Here is a 27,717-nt window from a genome sequence, read left to right as displayed (position 1 = left end):
TTATAAAGTAGCAACAAACGTATTTTTCCTCTTAAATTTACTAGATTTAAACATTTTAAAAACATGTTCACCTTATTCCATACTAATATAAATCAATTGTAGATATTTTCTTTGAATTTCTTGTAACTTCGGATCAGGGTGGTAAAATATCACTTTTAGATTCAGGTAAGCATATGTATATAACAGTGAAAGCAAACCCATTCTGTAATTGGTTCACGGTTGTTTTCAGCTGATTCGGCTGATTGTCTAATCGACTTCCAGCTTTCGGAAACTGCCGATGATGCCGGTGTCCAGATCACCCCGACAGGTGTCCGTGTAGAGTGAGGAAGTTTTCGTGATTTCGATGTGCATTTCATCCATGGCCAGTAGCTGGGCACGTTTCGCGTGGCATCGCTTCTTGAATTGGCTAATCATGTCCGCAATGGGACCGGCGGTTCCTCCGTATTCCTCCGGCAGAATACGCTTATCCATCTTTGCGGCGAAGTCGTTCACGGTGCGGAAGAGCTGTGGAAGAAAGTGGGAAATATTGTGTCTGTGGTTTTATAGTATTTAGCATCACTTCGACCGGTAAAAGAATATTCGCCATCTAAATTCTTTTAAGGATCAATGTGATTTCGCAAGCAGACCTAAATAATTCACAAAACACACTTACATTGATTCGTTTCTTCAGTTTATCACTCAACAGGGAAACACAGAACTCTAACAGTGTCACAGCCGCTGACGGGAGCCCGATGAAGTTAAACGACCTCATCCGGATTGGAATTCCGTTCTGCATACATTCGGCGACCCGTTTTATATCAATCAGGGACCACAGTCCCATCAACTTCAGTGAAAGCTGTCGCTCGTCTAAGCACTGGGTATAGCCGCAAATTTGTGCCTCTTCGTCATCTGCCAGCACCTCCTGGACCAAATAGTGTGCCCGCGTTAGCAGAACTGAGTTCATTTTGTTTATGTGAATATTGCCAGCCACAGAGAGCACCACCTGGCGACCATTTTCGTCCTTCTGTGGCAATGGCACAATATAACCGCCATCAATGACAGCTTCTAGCTCCGGGTCGTCGATGTTACAATTCTGGAACCATTTTGGGTAGGTCTGACGGATGAAGAGATACTTTTCCAACATTTCACAGGCCTGCGAGACGGAAAATTTTTTCGTTCGAAGAAATCGCAACAGAAACAACGAATCCGTGCGGCATTTCTTGATCTGCGAACTTTTGGCGATCCATTCACGCATTTGAGCCAACGATTGCTCACGAATGGCCTCGGTTTCACGTAGCTCGGCTTTGGCCTTTTTTAGCAGCTTATCGCTCAGACTACACCGGTACGGTTCGTACTTGGCCGGGTTCTTGCAGTTGCTATAGACGACGGTGTCAACGTCCATCGTGAGTACTTCAGGTGATTCTGAAACGAAACCAGACGAGAAACGTTGTCAGTTTGACGTCCTAACATTTGTGTTAGACAACGGTAAATATTGAACCGGGAATGGTAAACAATTATATAATTGTTTCTTGTGTGTTGCATGGAGAGATAATATTTGCTTTAGAGTTTGCAAGTTTATTCCGCAATTATCATACCGTTGAGTTCTAATTTAAAACCTTTTCATGCTGGTTGTCCGTTTCGTAAAGATGAATAAATATAGATAGATAATGATTAATAATAGTTTTCAATGATTTCTAATTGTTTTTTCTTCATACGATATTCCCATACCCACAAATTTTTGAGAAAGTTCCCATGTATAGGAGCCCATAGTATTGCACCCCCCTGGGCTCGAATTTTTTTCACCCGGCAGTGTGGGGCTTCAGGAATCAGGAATCAGAACAAATTGGCTCAAATGGCACGTTCCCCTTGATATTTGGAGATTTGTGCCTTGCCATCAATTTGTTTTTAGCATCATTTTCCCGATATATAAGAGGGAAGGATTGAAAGGAAATGGTAAGGGTTGGACTAGGAGGATGGGAAAAATTGACGACACAAAAACACATAAAAGCAGAAGTAAATTCTGCACCCCTAAGGGATGCTGAACAATCTGCTGAGGATCACATTTAGTGGAAGCAGAAGGAAATTCTGAACCTCTACGAGGTCCATAACAGTCTGCTGTTAATAAAACCTCCAACCCCCGAGAGGACCTAGAGATCTTACAAAAGCGACATCATTCTGCACTCCCGGAAGAATGCAGAACGACTCGCAGTATGTAAAAGCAGAAGTAAATTCGGCACCCCCCAAAGGATGCCAAACAATCCGCTAAACCCTATTTAAGGTGAATACAGAAGGGATTCACTCACTCCAGGAAGAACGATGAAGCCTTCCGACTACAGCTCCCTACCACACCGGGTGAGAAACGAGAGAACATCCTTCAATTTCAGCTCCGCATACACAGACCCATGTACGGAGAACCAAAAACCCGGATACGTAGCTGCGTCAATGCGGGACAGTTACATATCAGATGATATGAAGTACCATAATCGCATTCACACAAATCACACGAATAATACTCAGCACGTTGAACAGTAGCCATGTGATAATTGAGTTTGCAATGTCCAGTCAGAGCTCTGACCAGAATACCTCAATGATACCTGGAGAAATGCAGTAGACACCTTGACATTTTCAGACCCAAATCCGGCAGAAACGCTTCTGTCTGAGCGCAAGTCTGCAAGCTGCGCCAGTAGCCGGCATGTTTGGATACAGCCCAAGAACGTATCTTGTGCTTTATCCAACCAGTTGAAAGTGGTAAAGCTGGTTCAGGACCAACGAAATCATTCGTTGCACCAGCTCTAGCCAACTCATCAGCCCATTCACCTCCAGCAACACCAGAACGGCCGGGTACCCACAAGAAGTAAACAGCATTTGAAATGCTGAGGTCTTCAACTTGAGTTCGACATGCGATCACCAGATTCGACCGTGAGTCATTCGAACTGAGTGCTTCTGAGGCTGCCTGACTGTCGGAACAAACATAAACACGTTTACCACAGATCCTCTGCTGAAGTGCCGATTGTACTCCACACAGAATCGCGTAGATTTCTGCTTGGAACACAGTACAGTATCTACCAAGTGAATGAGACTGCTCCAGCCTCATTTCACGACAGCAGACACCAGCACCAGCACGACCATTCAACAGAGAACCGTCCGTAAAACAAACTATGTGTTCATCAAGTTGTCGTTCCAGACAACCATTCCTAACGAAGAGGATAGCTCACATTGAATGTTTTAAAAGGAAAACTGCATGTGAGAGTTAGGTCACTAGGAGCGAGTAAATACTCATCCCACGTAACCATTTGAGACCACAAGCGAGTGTGGCTGGTAGCATAATCTAAGGGGTTACTGTTCCAAAGCCCTGTAACCCTAAGACGGTATGCACAAGATAATGCTTCTTGTTTTAGGAACACATGTAGTGGTTTAATGCACAGTAGCGCCTCTAGAGCAGCAGTAGGAGTTGTCGTGAATGCTCCTGTCATCGCCATTAGGACCATCCTTTGGAGATGATTTAGCTTTGACTGAACTGTCGCGACTTCTCCTTTCTGCCACCATACAAGACATCCATATGCTAAAATTGGTCTAACAATAGTTGTGTAGATCCAATGAATATATCTGGGTTTGAGTCCCCACGATTTTACAAAAGCTCGTCTGCATTGGCCGAAAGCCATGCAAGCTCTTTCAATACTGAAGTCAATGTGAGCAGACCAATTCAGTTTTGAGTCAAGAATAACCCCGACGTATTTAACTTGATCAACCACAGTGACCCCTGAACCAAAGAACTGCAACGGACGAGCTCCTGTAATTATCCTACGATGAGTGAAAAGCACCATTGATGTTTTGCCCGGATTTACAGATAATCCAACCTGACAACACCATTGTTCAACAGATCGCAGGGCTTGTTGCATTAAATCAAAGAGAGTGTTAATGCTTATACCGGTCATCAATATATGATAATCGTCGGCAAAACCATAAGTCGGAAATCCGAGGTTATTAAGTTTCCTTAACAAACCATCAGTGACTAGGTTCCATAAAAGTGGGGATAGTACACCACCTTGAGGAAAAACCCAAGATATTCCGTTCACGACTGCAATGTTTAACCTCCTGCAGCCATTCAGCCATCGGCACGGAAATACACCTTGACTTAGGAGTTCCTATTTTTGTGGCCTTTTACGACATGGAACAGGAAACCAGTGGATCAATTCTTGGTAAAAAATAATTCCGCCGGATGCCACACGGCTTACCTGTTTGGTGGACTTATACCACCGGTACAGGTGGACCGTAGCGTTATTCTTAGCCAGTTGGGAAACCGCTACCGACACTACACGGCTATCTAGGCTGCTCAGAGAGGGAAGTTAACATTGATGGTCAACTTCCATGGATGGCCGAGCAGACGGGCAAAAAGTAAAGATGAATAAATATAGATAGATAATGATCAATAATAGTTTTCAATGATTTCTAATTGTTTTTTCTTCATACGATATTCCCATACCCACAAATTTTTGAGAAAGTTCCCATGTATAGGAGCCCATAATATTGCACCCCCCTGGGCTCGAATTTTTCTCACCCGGCAGTGTGGGGCTTACAGAATAACCTAGCTCGACCGAAGAGTGATCGATAGATTTCTTCAATCCTTTTCGTTGTTATTTTTTTGATCAATGTTGTCCTAGAAAAACCATCAGACCATTATGTTCGATCGGCTCAGCCTAATGTGGGCTAACTTTGAGGAGAGAGAATTTTAAATACTTTTCAACCCATAATTCCAGAACCAGAGAAGTCGGAAATGAATAAAATTTGTTAACAATGTAAGAGGCAATTAGAGCTTTTGTTTGAGCTCAAGTTTGTGAAAATCGTTTTTTCTATTCCGGAGAAAACGAAGTGAGTTCCGTTTATTTACAGTTCTTGACCAACTTTTCCGGTACTACCGGAAACGGAATCCGAAGGCCGGTATTGATTTGTTCGACCATTAACTGGCGAGATTTATATATTAGAATAGTTTCTTGAAACCTTGTGTCGAATGAACTGTAAAAATTTAAAACATATGAAATTCATAGAAAAATCCACTTAGCTCGTAAAATGAGTGTAAAAACTGTGATGTTCATCCATTTGAAATGCACATAAAAACGACAAGGTTAAAAATCTCGAATGCAAGAACCGGATGAAAGCATTTGTTTCGAATGAACCGGTTACGTTTTTGACCGGGTTTTGCATTTAATATTTTTTTGTCCGGTTCTCGCAAAAAAGATGTTTATTAACCGATTCTTGCATTGCAAAATCCGAGTCATTGAGTTTTTGTTCTCAATGTTTATATAAGTCTTTTGGCATTCAAAAATACTTAAACAGGTTAACTTAGTTGCACCTATCCGGCTTTCGCATTAAGACATTCGATATAAGTTGAACAGTGAATATAAAATAACACATCACTTAATACATCGTGTGACTAACTAAAACATTTTCTTATGCTAAAAATCGATTTTATTAATCAATGTAATCTTCTTCAAACGCAAAAGAATCATTTTAGCACTTATCTTACTTCTCAATGCCGTGCTTATATATTGAAACAGTAGGCAAAATAGTCTTCACATTCAGCAATTGCTTCATTATTTCAGTTTAATGTCTTATCGGCGAACTTTTTTTAGAGTCACAGAGGGCCACATATGGATTATACGGTGCATGATGAGGCATTTCGAACTGTAATTCGATCAATTTAACCATCTTTGCCATCGACTTGCGAATCGGTGCATTGTTTTGGTGAAACAGTGTTTTTTTCTTTGACATATGAGATCATTTTTCCTTGATTCTTTCATTCAAACGATCTAACAATGTTATGTAGTATTCGCTATTGATTGTTTTTCCTTTCGCAAGATAGTCGATGAAAAATAATACCATGTGCATCCCAGAATACTGAAACCATAACCTTCTCGACTCACAGTTGAGTCTTTGAGAGTTTCGGACGTGGTTCACTCAGATGATGATCGTTTTCATTCCGAAGTGAAGTGATGGATCCATGTTTCATCCATTGTCACATGTCGTCGCAAAATATCTGATTTATTACTTGTAAGCATGACCAAACACTGCTCTGAATCATCAACACGTTGTGGCTTTTGATCGCCTGGGAGTGAACGCGGGACCCACTTTGAAAAAAGCTTTCTCATGATCAAATGTTCATGTATAATTGTAAAAACACTGCCTTATGATATATTCAAGGCCGCAGTGAAATTTCAATTTACGATTGGATATAGGGTCAGAATTCGTACAATACCCCAGAAAAACCAGACTAATTTTATTTTTGTTCAAATTTTGATAATTTAGTTCTGTATGATCACTGAAATGACTTTACAAAAGAAATGCAGATTGTTTTGTTCAGAAAGTTATTATAAAATGATTTTTTTTGTCGAATTTTCAACAAAACTATGCCATACTTCAACAAATTAACTGATTTGAATGAAACGTGAACAGATCGCTGATTAAAAAATAAACTTAAACTTATTGCAGAAAAAATACGAAAAAAAAATTCATAAGTTTTGAACAAAATTGGATTTTTTCTATGTTCTGGACCTTTGACAAATCGAAAAAAATAGCGTTATATCTCATTTTGTAGAGACCTTCAATATTTTCCATTGAAATATATGCGGGGTAAAACGCTCGATCATAAAAAATTAAATATCATAAAAAACATAAAAAATTATGCGAAGTCACGTGTATCATAGGATTGTCTATAACAACGTGACAAGATTATTTCTGAGAAGGGAAACACAGGACAACAATGTGGCAAAATTAACCCCCAAAAAGCTTTCTATAAAATTTAAAAAGTTTTAGTCTTCTACTGAAAGAAATACACAAACTTAGATTCGAATGAAAGGTATTATGTTCGCATAAAAAAGAGTCGATTTTTTTCTGCGTCCGGCTTCCGGTTCCGGGCTGGTCAAACAAGCCGATTTCAGCTATTCCGGTTCCCAGTTCTCGGTTCCGGAAATAGTGGTCAAAAACTCCAAAACGGAACTTTCTTTTTTTTTCTCAGAGACAGCTGAATAGATTTTCACAAATTTAGAATCAAATGGAAATCATTGGTCTCATAGACTGCTATTGACTTTTGTTCGGATGCAACTTCCGGCTCCGGGACAACAGGGTGAATTGTGTTCAAAATTTATATCGTTATGTTGCGTGAAAATGCAAAAGACGAAAAATTCCTTTCATTTTTTCTAAATAAATTGCTCAAACAAACTTTTTTGTTCTTATTCAAGATTCAAATAAACGTTTTTTGAAAAGTTTCTTAGTATTATTTATGAATTATGAGTTATATGAATTATTTATGTTTATGTTATTTATGAGAAAGACATCATTGCACCACTAGTTTGATTAAAACAGTTACAGTATAACATTTGTAATACTCTAATCTTGTAATTTCAAAACCCGAAGTCAGATCCGGATGAAAATAAGGAAGTCCGTGTGGAACCGTTGAACCTTTAATTTGAATCAGAGTTTGTGGAAATCGGGCCAACTATGGCCGAGAAAACCTACACAGTTCGAAAAAATCTTGTGATTTTACATCTTATAAGATACACATAAATGGAGCGTCGTATTCCATAAAAATTTTTGTTCAGGAACATGTAAAATTGTGTGATTTGAAAATTACATGTCTTGAGTTCGAATGAAATAAAAAAACAAAAGATTGAACCGAGAAACATTAGATCACAAGCACATCGGTTACTCGACTGAACTGCAGAGCTCATATCTGTTCATTGAATAATTGATAAATATAAATTCATACAGCGGCACGTGGTACACAGATAAAAATATTTTGTGAATTTACATTTATTTTCATGCACATATTTGGAGCAGGTAATTGAATGGAAAGTTACATTACAAAACTAAGCGATGTGTAAATATACAGTCTTATTCAATGAAAAAGTAAATGCATTTCAATGTAATTTTACATCAATCATGGTTTTAAGTCAGATTTTCGTTTCAACTGATGTCTGTTTAATAGTACTATTGGTTTACATGTCGTTTAAGTTTCATCTTTTCTTTCTGTGTAACCGAGTGCAAATTACACTCGGAGCATGTAAAATTCTGTGCAAGTGGAATATTGCGTCATTTAAAAAATTAAGTAGTTGTGAATTGTACCGTTTTTGGAATTCTGTCACCTGTAAAATTCATTTTTTTTCTGTGTAGTGAGATTATTCAACACATACACACACGCCTCGGTTCAAACGTCAGTTTTTACAATGAAAAAACCGACGCTCGAATATATCGGTCTCAATTTGCACATTTTTGCCTTACGTCGTTTTCGCATGTCGTTTAAAGTGAAAAACAAGAAACATTCAAGTTTTCGCAATTAAATTTATCACAACTAAATATTTTTAGAAATTTGAAATTTTGCTTTGGTACTCAGGTATATACATTGTTAGCATGTTAGTCAACACACAAACATATAACCTAATGTTAGTCATAGTTCTTGTGTTATACTAATCAATAACAATAAAGATTGAATTAGGATATATTCAATTTGTTTAATAATTACAAATCCATTACGTCTCTTTGACAAGCCAACAAAACATGTGGTTAGCCTACAGTGCTCAATCACTGAAAATATTCCTGGTTTATATGTGTCGGTTTTGCCTGTTATGCTTTGTGTTACGATTCGTTCAACTTAAGCAGTTAAAATTTTGCGCGCATATTTTGGGACTATATTTCACTTTAAGGCAAAACCGACACATAGAAACCAGGAATATTTTCAATGATTGAGCGCAGTGAGCTTACCTCTTGTAAAAGGAACTCTGATTGATTCGTAATACACTTTTGTGAATCTTGCACACTTTGATTATATCCTAATTCAATCGTTATTGTTATTGATAAGTATTACACTAGGACTATGAACTATTAGTATTTACAATTGACTAACATTAGGTTATATAAGTATTATGCATGATTTACCAGCCAAGCAGATATGTGCTTTTGTGGCTCAGTCGACTAACTGGTGTGCTTTGTGATCTAATGTTTTTCGGTTCAATTCGCGTTGTTGATGTCGACTCTTTTTATTTTTTTCCTTTCGTTTTGAAGCCATGTAATTTTCAAATCACACAATTTTACATGTTCTTGAATATAAATTTGTGTGAAATATGACGCTCCATTTATGTGCATCTGATAAGATGTAAAATCACAAGAATTTTTCGAACTGTGTAGGTAAAATTTTTAGTGTTGCTACAATCTGAATTAATATCTATTATATAGTATCACACAACAAAGCAACATCAACGCATTGAGCTAAATAGTGTGGGACTTTACCAGCATTATAAACGTCAGTTAGCTTAGAAAAGGAACGATTTTGTATAACATCCATTTTATTGTATTCAACTCGTTGTTATTACAACACAAAACCCAATGCATGAATTCGTGTCATTTTTTTATATGAAATTTTTGCTCACGATATAACGCTACCGAACCCACTGTGCATTTCTTACACCCCCACCATACAAAACAGTAGCACGCAACCAATACAGAAAATGATGAAAAGTTTATGAAATTCACTTGAAATATTCTCAAATTTCGGTCAATTTTGGTAAAGTTTTATAATTTTGAGTTACCTTTTCTGATTCTTGTGAAATTTTGTCTCAAACAATATTTTTCACAACAGGTCCACAGGCTTCGGCATCTTCAATCAAAACATCACCGCTTCTTACAAACTCAGTGATCCGGCTTCAGTTTACGTCGCAGAATTAGCTGCTATTCAGTACACCCTTGAGATCATTGAAACTTTGCCCAAAGACCATTACCTCATTGTCACGGACAGTCTAAGCTCAATAGAAGCTCTCCGGGCAATGAAGCCAGGAAAGTATCCCCCATATTTCCTGGGGAAAATACGGGAACACTTGAGAACTTTATCTGGTCGGTCTTATTTATTATCCTTAGTCTGGGTCCCATCACATTGTTCCATTCCAGGCAACGAAGAGGCAGACGCGTTGGCTAAGGTGGGCGCATTAGAAGGTGAAATTTATGAAAGACCAATTTGCTTCAACGAATTTTTCAGTGTATCTCGTCAAAGGACGCTCGAAAGTTGGCAAACTTCATGGAGTAATGGGGAACTGGGACGATGGTTACACTCCATTATCCCAAAGGTATCGACGAAACCTTGGTTCAGAGGGATGAATGTGGGTCGGGATTTCATTCGTGTGATGTCCCGGCTCATGTCTAATCATAACACCTTGGATACGCACCTCCGGCGTATCGGCCTCGTGGAGAGCGGTCTCTGCACTTGCGGTAAGGGTTATCACGACATTGAACATGTTGTCTGGGTATGTACCGAGTATTGTGGCGCCAGATCACAGCTAATTGACTCCCTTCGGGCCCGAGGTATATCACCCATGGTCCCAGTACGAGACGTGTTGGCCCATCGAGACCTTCCCTATATGCTGCTCTTATATCAGTTCATAAAGAACATTAACTTACAAGTCTGATCTGCTGAAGGGTTCCACAACATCCTCCTTCAACCTCGACCCTAACATCCGCTCGAACCTCCCCAACTGCCGTCTGTCCACCATCTTCATCGAAAAACTAACAAGATCTTTCTGCTGTCACTAATTTTTGCTCCCCCGTCCCCGTCTCTTCACCATCTCGATGTCAACTAATTAGATCTTATCGCTGACCTAAGTAGTTTCGCTCCCTTACCACCTTTTTCAACAACATAAGCTTCTCTCTGTTTCTTTCCTTCTCTTCCACAAAATTCACCACCACGGAGAGCCGCTCAAGTCGATGATTATGCGGGCCATCAGCCGGCTCCCCGTAGTCGGGGGTGTTTTCCGCGGACCCACACGAACGAAAAGATGCGACCAACAGTGATGCGTACCAACGTCGTGCCAGTTTACTCCAGCGTACAAGATCCAGCCAGCCACTGCCGACCACCCGTTGAAGACTAGATCTCCCAAAGCTCATATGGTGTGAAAATAAAAAAAAATCTAGTTTAAGTAGTTTAAACATATGCCCTCGGCATCTTATAGCTTAACGCAATGTGCCTTAAAATATGTTATTAAATAAAAAAATATTTTTCAGTTTCAAAATCATCGCCGTGGAACGGAATAGAAACTGTTTATACATTTCAATAAACAATTACGGCTCGGTAACGCGAATACTTTTGCGAGTAGATTTTTTTTCTAACTACTAATTCTCACACTTCCTAAGCAATCAACGATGTTTTTAATTAGTTTTCTAAATTTGCGTATATTACTTGCGGTGTTCTAATTTGCAGAGTAGAAGTAGGAAACGAATGTCTTTCTGAGAAGCAAAATAATAAATTTAAATTATGAATAGAAAATTCCAGGAAAAATCACTTCTATGCAATGTGTCAAATTGTCACAAGTTAAACAATTACTTGTTTTGATTAGTTCGTCATTCGTCAAACCAACTTGCCTTCCATGGGCAAAATGATTTATTATGCGAAGCCGCACCACAAACGTCTGTACCGTATTGAGCACCTATTTCCGATTTTCAATGCATTTCTAATTCCTGGCACGTAAACCACACCATTAAATTTGAATAGCGCTTTTCGACCCATAAAAGTATCTAGACTGTGGCACCATCATAATAACGTTTGTGTTTCTGTATTGCAATTATGTGGTCATTCTAAAACCTTCAACCATTACAGTTACCCCAAATAAAGTAATAATTGAACAGTGCTCTAGGGTGTCCCAATCCTTTTCGTGTGTCCCCAGACTACAATCATCGTACAATCAGATGACAGCTGGAACGTCACCAATCTCGCAATGATGATGAATACGGAAACGTTCAGCAGTTACGATGCTGTCCGGGCTTCCTTTTGTAGAGTCGTAGCGTCGCTAAATTGCGTCGTATCCAGTAGCTTCAATTAGCACGCCGTAGTTTAAAAGGGAACAATCCATACTAGACCAATAAATAATTGAATAACCATCAATCGAGTATGTGCTGATCACCTTGGCAGTCGAATAGGCAGTAATAGATCGTAATTTCTCTAGAGGGTGGAATATGTTTTTCGGTTATAAATAAACATGTTTACAAGCTATCTTCGACCCCGCGTTCGACGATGCCGTCTGGTTCAGTTTCCATTTCGATTACCTTTGAAATTAACGCCATCTGGATGCGTGGTAAGATGGTGATATATATATATTTTTTGCAGTAAACTGTACGAAGTTTCTAGGGCGTCTCAATGAAATCCGTTATATGATCATCCTCAGAACGTGATCCAATTTCGATTCAGCCTTGCTCGATGATCACGGAATTTTTACAATTTCATTATTTGTTTCTAGAGAATCTATGTTTATCGGTATAATTATATATCGGGTGTTAATCACTGTCAGCATTAATTTCTATATTTGCACATTTTATAGTCAACCTGTAATGAACTCAAATTATCAAATTAAGCTTTTACGCAGCCTACCTGTGATAGATTCCTAATTCCGGATAGTGGACCTAAAAACTTACGTGATGACCGCAAGGTTAAAACCTCAATAATTGAAAGAAGGCATTATAAAGGCATGCATTGCGATTGATCTTCAGGATCATGTCATTGGAAGGAAAATATTCTACGTAGTGCATGTAAACAATCTCAATGGACTTCTTTGCAACGTACTAGAGTTCCATTCCCAACCCGACACATACATATCCGAAAGTTTTTGGATAACAGTTATGTTAAATACTGTTTAACTGCTTCACAACACAGATGTTCCATTTTCAATGTGTAGGCGAAGGAGGGGAATTTCAGACAACATTTAGATTCTGACTGATGACCCGGACCCGAAAATCAGAATTTTTCAAAATTGAAGAATTGAACTATTTTTTCTGTGGTATTCCATTTTGCGGACCATGAATCGATCTGGAAAATTTAATCGAGTGAGTAGTCTTTCTAGATTAATGAATTTATCCGTTATTTCAAATGTGAGAAATTTCAAAAGTAATATTATAGGTCACCAAAACGTATTTACACATTTATCGTCATTAAATGATGTTCATCTTAGATCAATTCCAATACGAGCAAAGCAAAGCCGTGGTATTACATTCCTGCAGTGGAATTTGACCTTCTTTTGCAACAGACATCGCAGCCGATTCAGAGTGTACAGAATCAGTGCATGGCTGGTGCTACAATTCTACTGACACTACGAATCCTTCCAGGTCGGGGCTCGAACATACGACAGCTGGCTTGTAAAACCAGCGTCCTATGCATTGGACCGCCAGCCCGGGTCTTCATTCCAATACGATATAAAGATAATTGCACGATCCGAAGAAATGGCTTTCGGCGAGATGACCCTGACCCAGCTGTGCTTCATCAATCATCCGACGGGCATGAAAACTAATAAATATTTATGATTAACAGCCAGAATTTGATATTTTTCAAATTAATAATGATATCCGGCTCTTGTAGTCACTTAAACAAGGACTGTTGTTTCCGCCCGACGTTTCGAACCCATGTTTTGATCTTTATCGAAAGAAATATTTTCACGTTTCTAGTCTGAAAACCACCAAAATCAAAATCCGCAGTCGAAACGTTGATCAGTAATACTGCTGTTGATTTTTTGAAATATCGTTTTTTTTTAATTTTATGATTTATACGATATTTTCAGATGAAAAAATTTTTTCCGGTGAAATTCTTCTTTCGGCGATGTGACCCATTCGGCGAAATGACGCACTCCCAGTGCAGCCACATTACCGAAGCTAAGGTGGCTCGGTGACACAAAGCCGCCGGTTGAGTTGGCTACCAACCCGCTATCGGCGGCTTCTTGCATACTAACTTATGGCATTTTTCATTGAGAAACACTGGTGGCGTGGATTGCTCTGGTCTACAATTTCGAGCAGAAATTGCAATGAAACACCGTCAAAATATTGCATTTCTGCTCGAAAGTGCAAAATCAGAGCAATCCACGCCACCAGTGTTCTTCAATGAAAAACGGCATTATAATCGTCTCAATTGCTCGGTCTACTCAAAGTAAGGTTTCTTTGTTTCAGATAGGCCCGAGCAAGCAGTAGCAAGGGGAAATGAATTTGTCTGTCATTTTAAATAGGAGATATTTCATTCATTGTGAATCAATTCCAATACGAAATTAAGACAATAGTTCGATTTGGCAAAACGTCATCGGCGAAATGACTCTTTCGGTAAAATAAATGCTCGATGAAATGGCTTTCGGCCATTTTTGCAAGTATCAGCAGTTAACAGTTTAGCAGTTGAGTGCTATGTTAATGCCTCATCAGTTAGGTTTCATTGGATTCAGCGATGCCTATGACGTTCACTAGTTGAGCTCTTAATAAAAAGATACTGAATAAGAATTTAGGTTGTATAAGAAAAAGTTTTCGTTAAAAAAAAAAGATATTGAAAAATTTATAACAAATACGACTCTTCATCTTTGGGTGAAGTCTTTCACTAAACTTAGGTTTGTTTATTGAGAATTAAACTTCTCATTTGAATAAATTTAAAAACTATCTGAGATCGATAGAGAAATGATACAGATGTGTCATAAAATTTTGTCAAAAAGTATAAAAAAATACTTCAAATATTTAAAAAAAACATTTGTTAAAAGACTATATTTTTTGCCCATTATTTCTCCATCTTAACCTACTGTGCAATAAATTGCATCATTCGTCAGCTACAAAAATCCAGAAATAATAAGAAATACATTTTTTGAGAAAATTGGTTTTCAATATTTATGTTCGAAATTCAAAAAGAAATCTAGGGGAGACTGGGGCGAAACGGTAAATTGTCGAAATTAATAATCTGCATTATGTTTTGATCGATAATTATCTTGTAGGTGTCTCTAACAAGAGCAGTTGAAGAAAGTTGTGAATCGTTCCCTTGAAAATTGAGAGATACATAACCCAAAGTGTATTTTACATTTTTCGCTGCCTATTGTTTTACCTGTAGACCAAATTTTGCGAACGGATTTCACTGACAGTGAGCTTTCAAGCTAATTTGAGGGAGCTAAGCATGAATATAATGGTATTATCTATCTATTTGTACGCATATTGTATGTATTTGCCATAGTTGCCAAAAAAGTGCCATGGACAAATTGGTATACTTAAACTTATTATTTCATGTCATTAGTTTTTCGTGAATTTCTTAGATGCGCAATGAATGAATCGCCAAATCAACCGACCAAATCAACTGTTTCTGGGAAATATATTTTTTTTAAATCTTCATGAAATTTTTACTGGAGCACTTCTAAAAAAATAGGAGTCAAAATGGCAAACTAATGTTGAAAATTGGCTTATATAAAATATGAGACTGATCATAAAAGTCACAGGTCACTTCTCGGAATATGTCTTCGGTTTGAAAAGCTATTTATCGTCCAACCGAAGACATGTTCCGAAATTGGAATTTGTCATGTTGTTACAGTTAAGTTAGTAACTTAAGGTTCATGAGGGGTTTGTGTTAAGCGTGCACGAAACACTCTGCATTAAAACAGAGACAATAGTAAATTACTCGCTTGAAGAGCGAAACGGTACAGATGATTATTTTGAGTACACCGGCCGGACGGAGGAAGAGAATGACAAGTCAGTTTTTTGGGTGAACACGCGCGCAGTGGACGTGTCGTTCGGGCACAGACCCGTCGGTGAGGAAAAATAAAGAGAGACCGCGTGGGACCCTTCTTGGCCCCCGGAGTGATTGAAACCGTTTAGTCCGGAGTGAGGTCGGTCTCTGCCAATAATTGTCACCCGGAGAAATCCGTGTTCGTCGCACGCCAGCGAAACGGAACGAGGTGCTCGAGGTGGAGATTTCGGGAGGCGAATCAATTCCACGGAAGCACGACAGCACGGCGGAAGAGTCACGAGTGGAGTGGTCCATCGCCCTTAGCCTGTGTGATACTTCGGGCGGAACTTCGCGAATCTCCAGGAGGAGTCCTTTATTCATTGGGGAAGACGACGGTAGTTGAAGGAGAGAGCAGACGGTCAGGCTGGAGTAAAACTACATCGCCAGTCAGTGGGATTGAACCCTCGCAGAAAGGAACAATTGAACAATAAGGAAAGGTGGATTGGTGACTCCCAAGAAGGTCCTCCGGCCTGCTGCGCGGCGATCTCGGAACAACTTTGGCATTGTGACGACAAACCACCGTTGATGGTCTGCTTACATGCTCCACATTTGCCGAGGCGGAGATCATCGAGGCAACCGAAAAGCTACCCGGATTGGTGACTCGCAAGAACGGCGATCTGCTGGAAAAGGTGAGTGCACGGCTTGTTTTACTTTTACCTCTCTTTTAAATGAACCGTTATTATTATTGATTGGTGGGTTATTATCGCTTTGGGCTGAGACACCAATGTCCCCCCAACAGGGACCAATGTTTTTCTAACAATGTTCCATCTCTTTTTTCCGGAACGCTCGTCGTGTATCTAACGGAGCTTGGGTTATTTTTAAAATCCTCTAATTGAAATGTTACGTCACTATCACCTGTTGTCATAGTGGAGTTTCGGCCATTGTCATTGAATTACATTTTAAGAGACAAGCGTTAATAGATACTGGATACAACGAGCCACGATTAGTAAACCATACCATACAGAAGATAACACTTTCAGCGTCGGATGCTCGTGGCATGGTTGGGACGCTGTGAATATATCTAATGATTATAAATAGGGCCACTGGAGTCAGTGCTTTCCAAAAGAAATGAAATAGAACTTCCCTGTAACTTCTGTTTTGATAAGCTTTATACAGTTTCAAACTGTCTAACATTCATCTTCAACGTATAGTACCTATGGAAAGGAAGTAATGGGACTCTTCAGAATAACACATGGGCTGAAATGTCCCGGGCCTAACACATAGATGGCACTAGTTTTATTGCAGTCACCTTTTTCAGTTGATACTAACCTTTGAAAGACAGCTGTTAAAATTTCATGATATTATTTTCATTAGTTTGTGAGTTATTGTGCTAAGAACGACAGTACTTTTGATATTTTCAGAACAATGAATCAAAAACAATTTCGGGTTTTAATTTAACCCTGATTCTTGATGGGACAAAATACCGTTCAGTTCGAGCTCGCATCTCAGCCAACACAGCCGAAAATCGTTTGCGGTCGAAGCAAAAGAAACAAAGACAATACAGTGCAGTGAACAACGGAATGGTCAAATACGATTTAACAAAGCCTGAAACTTGGCCAACAAGGCCAAATTCAATTTGTATAGATTTCAAGCGTTGCAAAGTTAGACCAGCAGCAAATGAAATTGAAATCTTACTTAAAGAACGAATGCATCTAGACGCTAATAATGTAACTGAGATTCAATTCAACAAGGCGTCTAACTGTGTGAACATTATGTTTAAACGTGAAAGCGATGCAATTGCATTCGCTTCGGTTAACAACGAGGTGCACAGCGTTGAGTGTGACAACATTAAATACAAAATTCCTGTGCACATGGTGGACAATGCCATACAAGTACGCGTGCATGACCTTCCCCCGCAGTCCAGCGATGAGTATGTTCGGGAAAGTATGTCGCAGTACGGTGAAGTTCTTTCCATCGAAAGGGAAGTTTGGCGGAATTTTTTTCCGGGTATCCGGAATGGCGTGCGAGTGGTACGTATGCAACTACGTAAAGCAATTCCATCTTACATCATTTGTAATCAAGACGGGAAACATCCGTGTAAAACGCTGATTACGTATGAAAATCAACTGGTTACATGTCAGTTTTGTGAACAACCTGCACACTACGGTAAACCTTGCACTGAAACTGCGAAAAGAACATCTTCAACAAAAGACAAGGTCAACCGTTCAACAACGAAAACTAGTGAGCGTAGTACTCCTGTTTCACCATCAAACCAACCAACAACTGCAACCAATGTACAACAAGGCGCTCCTACAGCAACTAGCACCGAGCTCAAGACTGCGAACAACAAGGAAAACGAAAAGAAGACGGAAATCAACAACAAAACCACCGATGCGGCAATGGAGGACGAGACGAGCCACGAACAAAGTGCCCCTCAACCCTCGCAGGAGGGAAATGGAAGCTCTTCTCCTCCTAGAAAAAGTGTGACAACGAGATCGACTTCGAAAAATTGTTTATTTAAAAAATCGGGTAATTCGGCCACGTAAAGCTTGTACGCAAATAGGCCTGAATAAAAAACATCTTTTAAATAAAAAAAAACCGTTCAAGCGAAGCAATGCCAAAGCACCCGAAAGCACAACAAAGGAATCGGAAAGGTTATGGCCTTGGTATTTTGGGATGTGCATGGTGTAATATTAAACGACTATCTTGAGAAAGGGAATCTTGAAACAAAGGCCTATTCTGAGACAAAAGATAAATCGTTCTGCAAAAGTGATACTGAAATGTTAGAACGGCGCTGGATTGATTGCGAGTACGCAAATTATTTCTCTCTCTCTCTCTCTCTCTCTCTCTCTGTGTGTGTGTCTGTGTATGTGTGTGTATGTGTGTGTGTGTGTGTGTTTTGCAAGAATATGCACTTATTTTTCTCGGAGATGGCTCTACCAATTTTCACTAACTTAAATTCAAATGAAAGATCTTATAGTTCTTCCATAGCCTGCCATTTAATTTCATCCCGATCCGATTTTCGGTTCCGGAGATACAGTGTGCTATGCACAAAAAAAAATGGCAAAACATGTAAACTCTATTTTCTCTGAAACGGCTTAACCGATTTTCACAAACTAAGATTAAACTAATAGGTCTTACAGTTCTTAAAAAAATTTATAGAACATCTAATCCGGATCCAATTTCCGGTTCCGAAACTAAAGCACGATAAGCGGAAAATTTTCAATTTCATAAGTACTTTTTCTCAAACGATGGTCCAAAACAGATACAAATCCCATAAAATTGTCTAATAAATTCTTGTAGTTACCGTTTCCTGTTCCGGAAGTACCGAAAGAAGTGAAGAGAAATTTCAAAAGTTGAACTCACTTCGATTTCTCAGCGATGCTTGAATCGATTTTCAGAAATCTTGATTTAAATTAAAGCTCACATTGTCTCCGAAGCTACCGTAAAATTTCATCCGGGCCGACTTCTGGTTCTTCAATTACGAGGCGATGAGTTTTTAAACTTTCAAACCACCGTCAGCTAAAATGACGATACAAATGATGATGGCACGGAAGAAGAAAACACAATACGCCTTTACGAATGATGCACACAGCGTGCTTTGTTTAACTTCATACACGCTATAACGAAAACCAGCACCGAAGCAAAGCTTAGAAAACACAACCGAGTCCAACAGCACCGTAAACACATGACCAGAAGTTTTCAATCGCGTTAAATAAACCAGAATCACGGTGCTGATACGAATGTTAGCTATTGGTATGTGATTTTGGTAAATCACGGTCCTGCAGTTGGGAAAAATCTCTGTGTGTATGTAACATTTTGATGCACTCACTTTTCTTGGAGATGATAAAACCGCAACTTTAAAATCAAATCAAAAAACTCAAAATGCCACAGAAAATTTCAAAATTTCAAGTTCATTCGATTACCGGTTCCGGAATTACAGGGTGACTTATGTAATAATTCGAATTCTGATTACTTACTCACTATCCTCAGAAAAAATGTGACCGACAAACTTAGCAAAAAAAAAATTATTGTGATTGACCCTTTTGAGACTTAGTTCTGACTTCTACTGCGTCCATTAGTTCATCCAATAGCTAAATATGAATAGAAATGATGTGCTGATACAAACAAACTCGAAATAGTTTATGAAATTATCAACAAAATGTATAAAAATTTCAGCTTATTTTATAATTTATAGCAGTTAATCGTTTATTTCAAATAATATGATATTTGAAAAAATAAGAGCAATATGTTTTATTAAATTCAAATAGTTGTGACTATATGAGAATTATATTAGGATAAGAACTCTATTTAAAAGTGATGCTACGGCGAAGAAAAACTGCTGTAAATTGTTTAAGAAAAAAACTATTCCAATCGTAAGTTATTGTTAGTTGACGACCTATCAAATCAACTATTGGTATCCTGGTTTCCGGTTCCGGAAGCACCGAAAATAGTGTTCAAATTCGTCAAAATGGAAGTCAGTCTATTTTCTCAGAAATGGTTTGACCGATTATCACGAACTTACGTTCAACTAGAAAGTCCCATAAAAAAATTCCTGAATATCAGGTTGAATTACTGGGTTAAACGCTAAAAATTTTATACCGCTACCTAAAGCGACGAAACAAAAGAGGGAAAAATTCAACTTATGATGATATAAATAACATAAGAAAGGCATCATTACACCACTAGATGGATTGAAACAGGGTTTTTATACATTTAAAAAATTATAAAAAAGGTAAAAAGATTTTGTGTAAAATGAATTGCATAAATAGTATACCCTATTGGAGGAATTCAATCTGTCATAAAGACCAACTACCTTGTCTAATGTACAGTAAAATCTATGCACCTCCAATCCAACAGGTGATCGTAAAAGCAGTGATCAGCATCATAAAACTATTTCGCTAGCCACAACGATAGAAAACTGACTAACTGGGGAAAATGATTGATATTTGCGGACATAACCTACCATTCGTGAACCTAGATACATAGTCATACTGTGACAGCTCGAATTTTGAAAGCGTGATGCTCGGTTTGTTGAAATTTGGCAACCAAATGACATTTTCGCAAATTGTTCACTGACTTATTCCTATTCGAGCAAAGATCGCAGTAAAGGAATAAAAAAAAACAAAGCAAACTTGAGATGGCCTTACCGTCATTTCCTCTGTTCAAGAAACTGTTCCTCACTCCAGTCAGTCCGCTTGATTGTGTCCTAAGGAAAAAGACCAACAGAAAACGAAGTCACCAAGTTTTCGGTTCCGATTCGAAGGCTGTTCACTTTTGCTGCTCTCTTGAGCAGCGGCTTATGCAATCGGCTAGCAAACATGCGACTTCATCGCTGCTGGCTGGACAGTGATGGTCATTAGTATAGATGTGCATACAGCATGGCAATACTTTTGAAACACTCACTTAGGAAAGTCGTGTATCTTTGTATGTCCTGTGCAGAATTGTGATGCATTCATAAAAAAAATTTTTTTTGATGCACCGCGTACCACTAATGTTATTGTGGTCGATAAACTAATAAGTAGGTATAAAGATTTAATTTTTTTTCAATAATCCAATAAACTCATTTTATGCTTCGGATTATTGAAAGAATGATTTATTGCTGGTGTCTTTTTGGCAACACTGTTTTTGACAGATCACGCGTGAAATGTTCGTTGTTCAGTTTAGTCTTTAATTTAATCATGAATCGACTGTTGAATCATGAATCATTATTCATGAATCGACTGGACTTTGCCAGCGCCCAGTTGAAGGATGATCCAATTTTTTATCAAAAAATTGTGTTCAGCAACGAAACTCATTTCGTCAACATTGTTTGGTGTAGATTATGGGCCGGTGGCATCATCGGGCCGTACTTCTTCAAAGGCAACGATGGGCGGGACGTTACCGTGAATGGCGATCGCTACCGTGTGATGAACGACAAATTTTTTGCCCAAAATGAAAGAATTTGACATGCGGTTTAAACAAGACGGTGCCACATCCCACACGGCACGTTAAACAATGACCAATTTGAGAGCCGCCTCCGGTAAACAGTTTATCTCACGTTTTGAGCCGTCAAATGGCAGCCTAGATCGTGTGGTATAACGCTTTTGGACTACTTATTTTTCGCGGTTTTTTATGCGGTGTTTACGCGGCATTTTGAGCTGGTTTCCGAAGTTACGCGGTTTTCTTGTTTTGTCTAGGAAATGTATGAAACGTCGAGATCTGGTGTTATCCCGAATTTTTTTTGAAGTCAAACATTTTTAGATTATGACGTTTCATGCATTTTTGATTTCGGAAATCTCAAAATTTTACTGAGTTCCTAAGTCGATTTTTTCAAAAAAATTGTTTTTGGTATTACATCAGATCTAGACGTTTCATGCATTTCTAAGACATATGTCATAAAAAAATTCTTCCATTTTACGGTTTTTTTAACGGGGATTTCCGAAGTTACGCGGTTCCGAAGTCCCAAGGTAAAATTTCCAAAAATATTTTTTTCTTAATTAACATCAGATCTGGACGTTTCGTGCTATTCTAAGTTATTTATTTATTTATTGTAAAATCAACAGACACGATGTGGTCCTAATGATTAATTCTAATACTATGTATGAATTTGGTCCTTGTTTTATGCCGTGAAAGATTGAAGTCGAACTCAGATGACACTTTATCGAATGACCGTTGTAAGCCGATAATCGCACCGTTTATCCCGTAGTTAGTGCGGCGTAAAGGAAGTCGAAGAAAAGCGTTCTTGCGGAGAGCTCGAGGACGAACATTGATGTTGACTTCACGGAGCAAAGTGGGGCAGTCGATCCTGTCGTTCAAAACATCTGCTATCATTAAAGCACGCGATAGCTTCCGTCTTACTTGCAGTGTGTCTAGACCGATTAGCAATCCGCTACTTTCATAGCTCGGTTGATGAGGATTGGTCCAAGGTAAACGGCGAAGAGCGAATCGAACGAATCTATGTTGAATCGACTCGATTCTATTAACGCCATTGAGGTAGTGAGGGTTCCAAACAGCTGAACAATATTCCAAAGTAGAGCGAACGAGTGAACAGTATAGGGATTTCAAGCAGTACGCATCCGTAAAATGCTTAGCCATTCTCATCACGAATTCAAGGCAGCGAGAAGCTTTAGCCACAATGTAGTTGGTGTGTTGGCGGTTCAATGCATAGGACGCGGTCTTACAAGCCAGCTGTCGTATGTTCGAGCCCCGACCTGGAAGGATTCTTAGTGTCAGTAGGATCCATAGTATTAGCCATGCAATGATTCTGTACGCCAAGAATCGGCTGCGAAGTCTGTTGAAACAGAAAGGCCAAATTCCACGAAAACAATGTAATGCCAAGACTTTCACTTTGTGTTGCTTGAATGTTAACTGCTCGTCAAGAAAAACGCCGAGGTCCTTGATGCACGTCGATCTACCAACCATGAATCGCTCAATAAAGTATTCGAATTTCAAAGGCACTTTTTTTCTCGTAAACGTAATGATCGAGCACTTTTCTGGATTAACGGTCATGTGATTCAATTTGCACCAATCCGAAAAGATTGCCATTTGTCGCCGAAGAAACGTCGCATCCTCTGAGGTGCGAATAACACGGTAGATCTTGAGGTCATCTGCAAAAGATATGCGCGGTCCTTCCAGAGAAAAATTGACGTCGTTGAAGTAAAGCAAGAAGATCAAAGGGCCGAGATGGCTCCCATGCGGAATTCCAGATGTTGCAACAAATTCTTCCGAAGCACAATCATCAATTTTAACCACAAGATGACGATTTGACATAAAAGAGAGAGAGAGAGAACCTTGCGCATGGGCCTTATAGAGCAGAATCGCGGTCAACATTTACATGAAATCATTTTCAAACATTAAATTATATTTTTTTGTGTTTTACCTTTCTCATATAGAAAGGTTATGCAATCACTTGAAAACCCGATTAGTAAAACTCATATACCATATGTTTGTGTGTGTATGTGTCAAATAATCACACTAGGTTTTCTCGGAGCTTAGATTCAAATGAAAGGTCTTACGCTCTTATACGGAATCGCTAATTTTCATCCGGTTCCGGAGATATAGGGTAAAGTGTGTTAAATATTGTACACCGTCACTTAAACCGGCGAAACTAAATACGCAAAAAAATCCTAACTGGTCTCTAAACTACACAAATCGATAGCCATTATCAGTAGGCAACTAAACAAACAGATTCCGGCTATCCTGACTCCCGGCCTCCGGTTCCGGAAGCATCGGAAATAGTGGTCATATATTCCAGAATGGATCTCACTCACTTTTCTCAGCGATTTTTCGACCGATTTCCACAAACTTAGATTCAAATTAAAAGTCTCACGGTTCCATACGGAATGGATATTATCTGAATTCGACTTCCGGTTCCGGAGTTATAGAGTAAAGTGTGTTAAATATTATACACCGTCATTTAAACCGGCGAAACAAAAACCGTAAAAAGTTTTCTAAACTGAACTCAAAACCGTTATTCCTAATCTTAGGATCAAATGAAAGGTCTTATGGTCCTACCAAAATTTACTGCATATTTTCGGATACAACGGATACGTTCAGAGTACGATGTCAAAATCGTATGAAAACTTCAAAATTTGAATTAAAATTAGTAGGGTTTGATCTACGCTAGCAAAAGCAATGTTTCATTCTGTAGGTTATACTAGTTAATGCACGAACAATCCCTTGGTTTCTCTCCAGAATCGAAGAGAAACATTTTGAATCGAATACCACAGTATGAAAATATGATCTATATGAAAAAGGCATCATTACACCATTAGGTGGGTTAAAACTATCCATAAAATTGATTTTTGCATATAAAATTACTGTAACTTTTGAACCGGAAGTTCGATTTGGATGAAACTCAGTATCACGCTATGGGACCAAGAGACCTTTTATTTGAATCTATGTTCGTGAAAATCGGTCCAGCCATCTTTGAGAAATGGATATTTTTGTTACTTACACACATACAGACATTTCTCGTTCTCGACGAGTCGTGTCGATCGGTATATGACAATCGGCCCTCCAGGCCTCGGCTCAATAGTAGGTTTTCACAGTGATCACATATGAAAAAGACAAAAACGGGTTGCTTAAAATGTTATTCGTGAATTTCGTAAACAGCTGCTAAAGACAAAACTTTTATCCGTTCTTTTGATTAGTTTTGTAGTTATGTTACTTTGTAAGTATTTTTTCATGTTTTCAAAATGCATATTAGTTTAAGGCCATCGTCCAAGTATCATGCGCGCAGGTGGTTTTAGGAAATTTTCGATGGAAATTTTGAAAAAATTGCCAAAACCAAAAGCATACAGACCTATGAAAAACTTTGATCTATCTGCAGGGCAAAAATGGCTGAAAAATTCGGAGTGTTATCAAAAAATAGCTCTAAAAAGGCGTGTTTTTGTGATCTTTCACAATTACTACACACATTCAAACTGAAGCGGATTTTCATTGCAAAATTGATCTTATTTTGTGGAAAACTTAGAAAGCTTTACAAATCTGACATTATTCAGTTTATAAACTTAATTAGCATCGTTGCGAAATAATTTGTATTTTATTTCGTACTTTCAAATCGTCAAAATACAACGGAATCGGTTATATGAAATTCATTGATTTTCCATGGAAAGAGTGGAAAGCTTTTCCAAAAATGTATCTGAATGTAATCCTTGCGGCCAGAAAAAGGTTTATTCGAAAAAAAATTATCATATCATCGCATTATTTTTCCAAAGCATTGTGAAAGATCACAAAAACACTCATTTTCCCGAGTATTTTTGTTAATAATTGAAAAATCCTACAAATTTTTCAACCATTTTTTTCCCTGCAGATAGATAAAAGTTTTCCGAAGTTCTGTATGTTTTTGGTTTCGGAAAATTTTTCAAAATTGCCATCGAAAATTTCCTAAAATCATCCTTGAACTTGAACGATGGTCTTAAAATACGGCACTTCACATGAACGCTACGAAACGAACCGTTCAAAACTTATTCGAAACAGACAGACTTGGTTTAGGTAACCTAATTACTGGACTAATTTCTTGGCCATTCGATGATGTGTGAAAGTGTGTGTGTCAATACATGGGTTTGTATGGGTATATGTGAATACATGTTCGGTTATTTTGTTTTGAATAACAGTTTGAAGTGACGGGAGGTGATTTTCATTAATTTAGTTTAAGTCTAAAGCCTAGACTCAATTTCAACATTGGTTATACACGTTGCTGTATTTACGAGCGTATAATAGGTACTATGTTATATAGCAATTTGCTATAACCATTTCTTTTTCACGCCAAATGAGATTATGTTTTCAAATAAAAAATTGATATCATGTATGTGTATACGTCAACGTATTTCTGTTTGTTAGAATGTAAAATTATTTTAAATTCAGCATTAAATATTATTTTAAATTTGCGCGTTGGAAAAATTCACTTTGGTATTCGAATCGCAACAGATTTCAATAAACTGTAAAACTATTTTCTTCGCCGTTTTAAGATAGCAACCGTTTCACTGTATCCCCTACATTCCTGCTACGTGGATCTACACCAAGTTTTTGCACATTATCTCACAGGTCACCTGGGTGTTGTCGTTACCGTTCACCGGCGGTGTTGCAAGCCGCATCAGCAGCAGCAACAGTACCTCAGATGCAACTATGCTTTTTTTTTCTTCGATCTTTAGTCCAACGCCACGCATGATTGGCACGGTCTAACTCGGATGCATGCCACCGTGATTCAGTGGCACACTGGAGGTTGGCTTAATTTCATGCGAATCACTATGCAACCACCTATGCCTAGCATGAGAAGACGGGGTAGAGCTAATCATGAACTTAATTGAAGTTTCTGAGTGTGATTAGTGCTGTAGGAAACACTGAACCTTCGGAATAGAATCGATTCTCGCTGACCGTTGTGGGGTCACCAAGTGCCCGGATCGGTGCACTACATATTGCATGGTAAAGTGAAACCAAACATTATTACTGCTGCCGTGGTCGATTATCTAACCCGATCCGTGCTAGTGTTCAGGTGACCAATTTGGACCGTGTATTTTAGGCCAGGTAGATTGCTGTCGGACATACGGTTTTGGTGGGACAAGGCAGGCAGGTAGGTAGGTATCGATATTTAATTACAGTACGCTACATACCAGGTCGAACAGATGCCGTGTAGGTGTACTGAACGGATTTTGGGGGGTGAATCACTTTGTTTGGTAAAGCGAACTCCGCCGTAAAATTACTTTCTGGGTCTGGTTTATAGCTGCCGCTTTGAACCGCCGCTCACTCACTCACTCACTTACTCACTTGTTTAGTTAAGAACCGACCACGTTCTGCATGCAGTTAGGTCTACAACGATTGAAATTGAAGAAACGTTAGTTCTACCGCCGCGAACAGGTTTCTTCTAGCGCCTGAATGCTTCCGATCGTCTTGAAGTGTCGCGCGAGACTAAGCTCCGTGTGGTTTGCCAGATTTTTTTTTCGTCAGCGCTCTTAGCGAGGGAAAATATTGATTGCAAATTTTCAAGCTTTTCAACTCTTTCTACAGTCAACCAAGAGCAACAGCGACCGCAGCTGTTTGCTTGTACCCCGCTAGAGCTCTTACATTAGGAGGACAAACACGATCGTGATCTACGCTTTAGAGAAAGAGAGCTCTGAGCGGACACGTGTTGGTTCTGACTGCCTGTCTGGCTGCCTGCCGCCACGGTCTGTACAGTGGGAGAAATGGTTACGAAAATAGATTAAACCCTCAGTACGATCGATGGTTGTCGCGATTGTATGCTGTTTCGGTTAGTTTCTCAATTTATACTTTGGCCACCACCGTACAGTTTGACGAATAATGTGTGAGTAGGAAATGCGACACGGTGCATTTATTATTGAATTATTACTGTTGTTGTCTCGCAATCGGTTTGGGAATTTGCGATTTTTTTGTCAATGAAAATATTTGTTTTCGCTGTTAAAGACTAATCTTTACACTTCTATAGCGGAGATATTTTTAGATCTAGGGTTTTTCAACGACACAGTCAATCAAATCAATCGACTAAATTTTAGAAAACATATCAGCATCAGTCTCACATCAGAATTGCTAGTAGTAAGGAAAGCTAAGATCTCCCGGGACCCACCTGACAATGTGAGCTGCCGGATTAACGTATATTTTGCCGAGCCGAATAATTTGAAAATATTATCAACAAAGTCATCAAAAAGTGCGATAACTAAGTGCTTACAATTGGTCATATGTAGTAATATTCGAATGATTTATTTTTGCCTACAAAGAAGTCCTAATATTGACGAAATGGAAAACAGTAATCATTTTATCAT

The 27,717-nt window shown here is 38.7% G+C and overlaps 1 protein-coding gene across 2 annotated transcripts; it reads right to left on the bottom strand.

Moving 5' to 3' along the window:
- Positions 1-26,864, bottom strand: LOC131435803 (clavesin-1-like). 2 transcript variants are annotated; one of them, XM_058604012.1, is made up of 3 exons: positions 26,554-26,864; positions 653-1,401; positions 1-504 (listed from the first exon to the last, which is right to left on the bottom strand). In XM_058604012.1, the coding sequence occupies exons 2-3, from the start codon at positions 1,379-1,381 to the stop codon at positions 247-249; spliced, it is 987 nt and encodes a 328-aa protein (XP_058459995.1). In that variant the 5' UTR covers positions 1,382-1,401; positions 26,554-26,864; the 3' UTR covers positions 1-246. The 2 variants fall into 2 exon arrangements, with proteins under 2 accessions (XP_058459995.1, XP_058459996.1); XM_058604013.1 differs by having other exon boundaries at positions 26,708-26,860.
- Positions 26,865-27,717: the final 853 nt, after the last annotated feature.

The sequence above is a fragment of the Malaya genurostris genome, chromosome 3, assembly GCF_030247185.1.
Source record: "Malaya genurostris strain Urasoe2022 chromosome 3, Malgen_1.1, whole genome shotgun sequence".
Taxonomy (NCBI): Eukaryota; Metazoa; Arthropoda; class Insecta; order Diptera; family Culicidae; genus Malaya; species Malaya genurostris.
The sequence above is the reverse complement of the archived record's forward strand: the minus strand, read 5'-3'. Positions and strand labels throughout refer to the sequence as shown.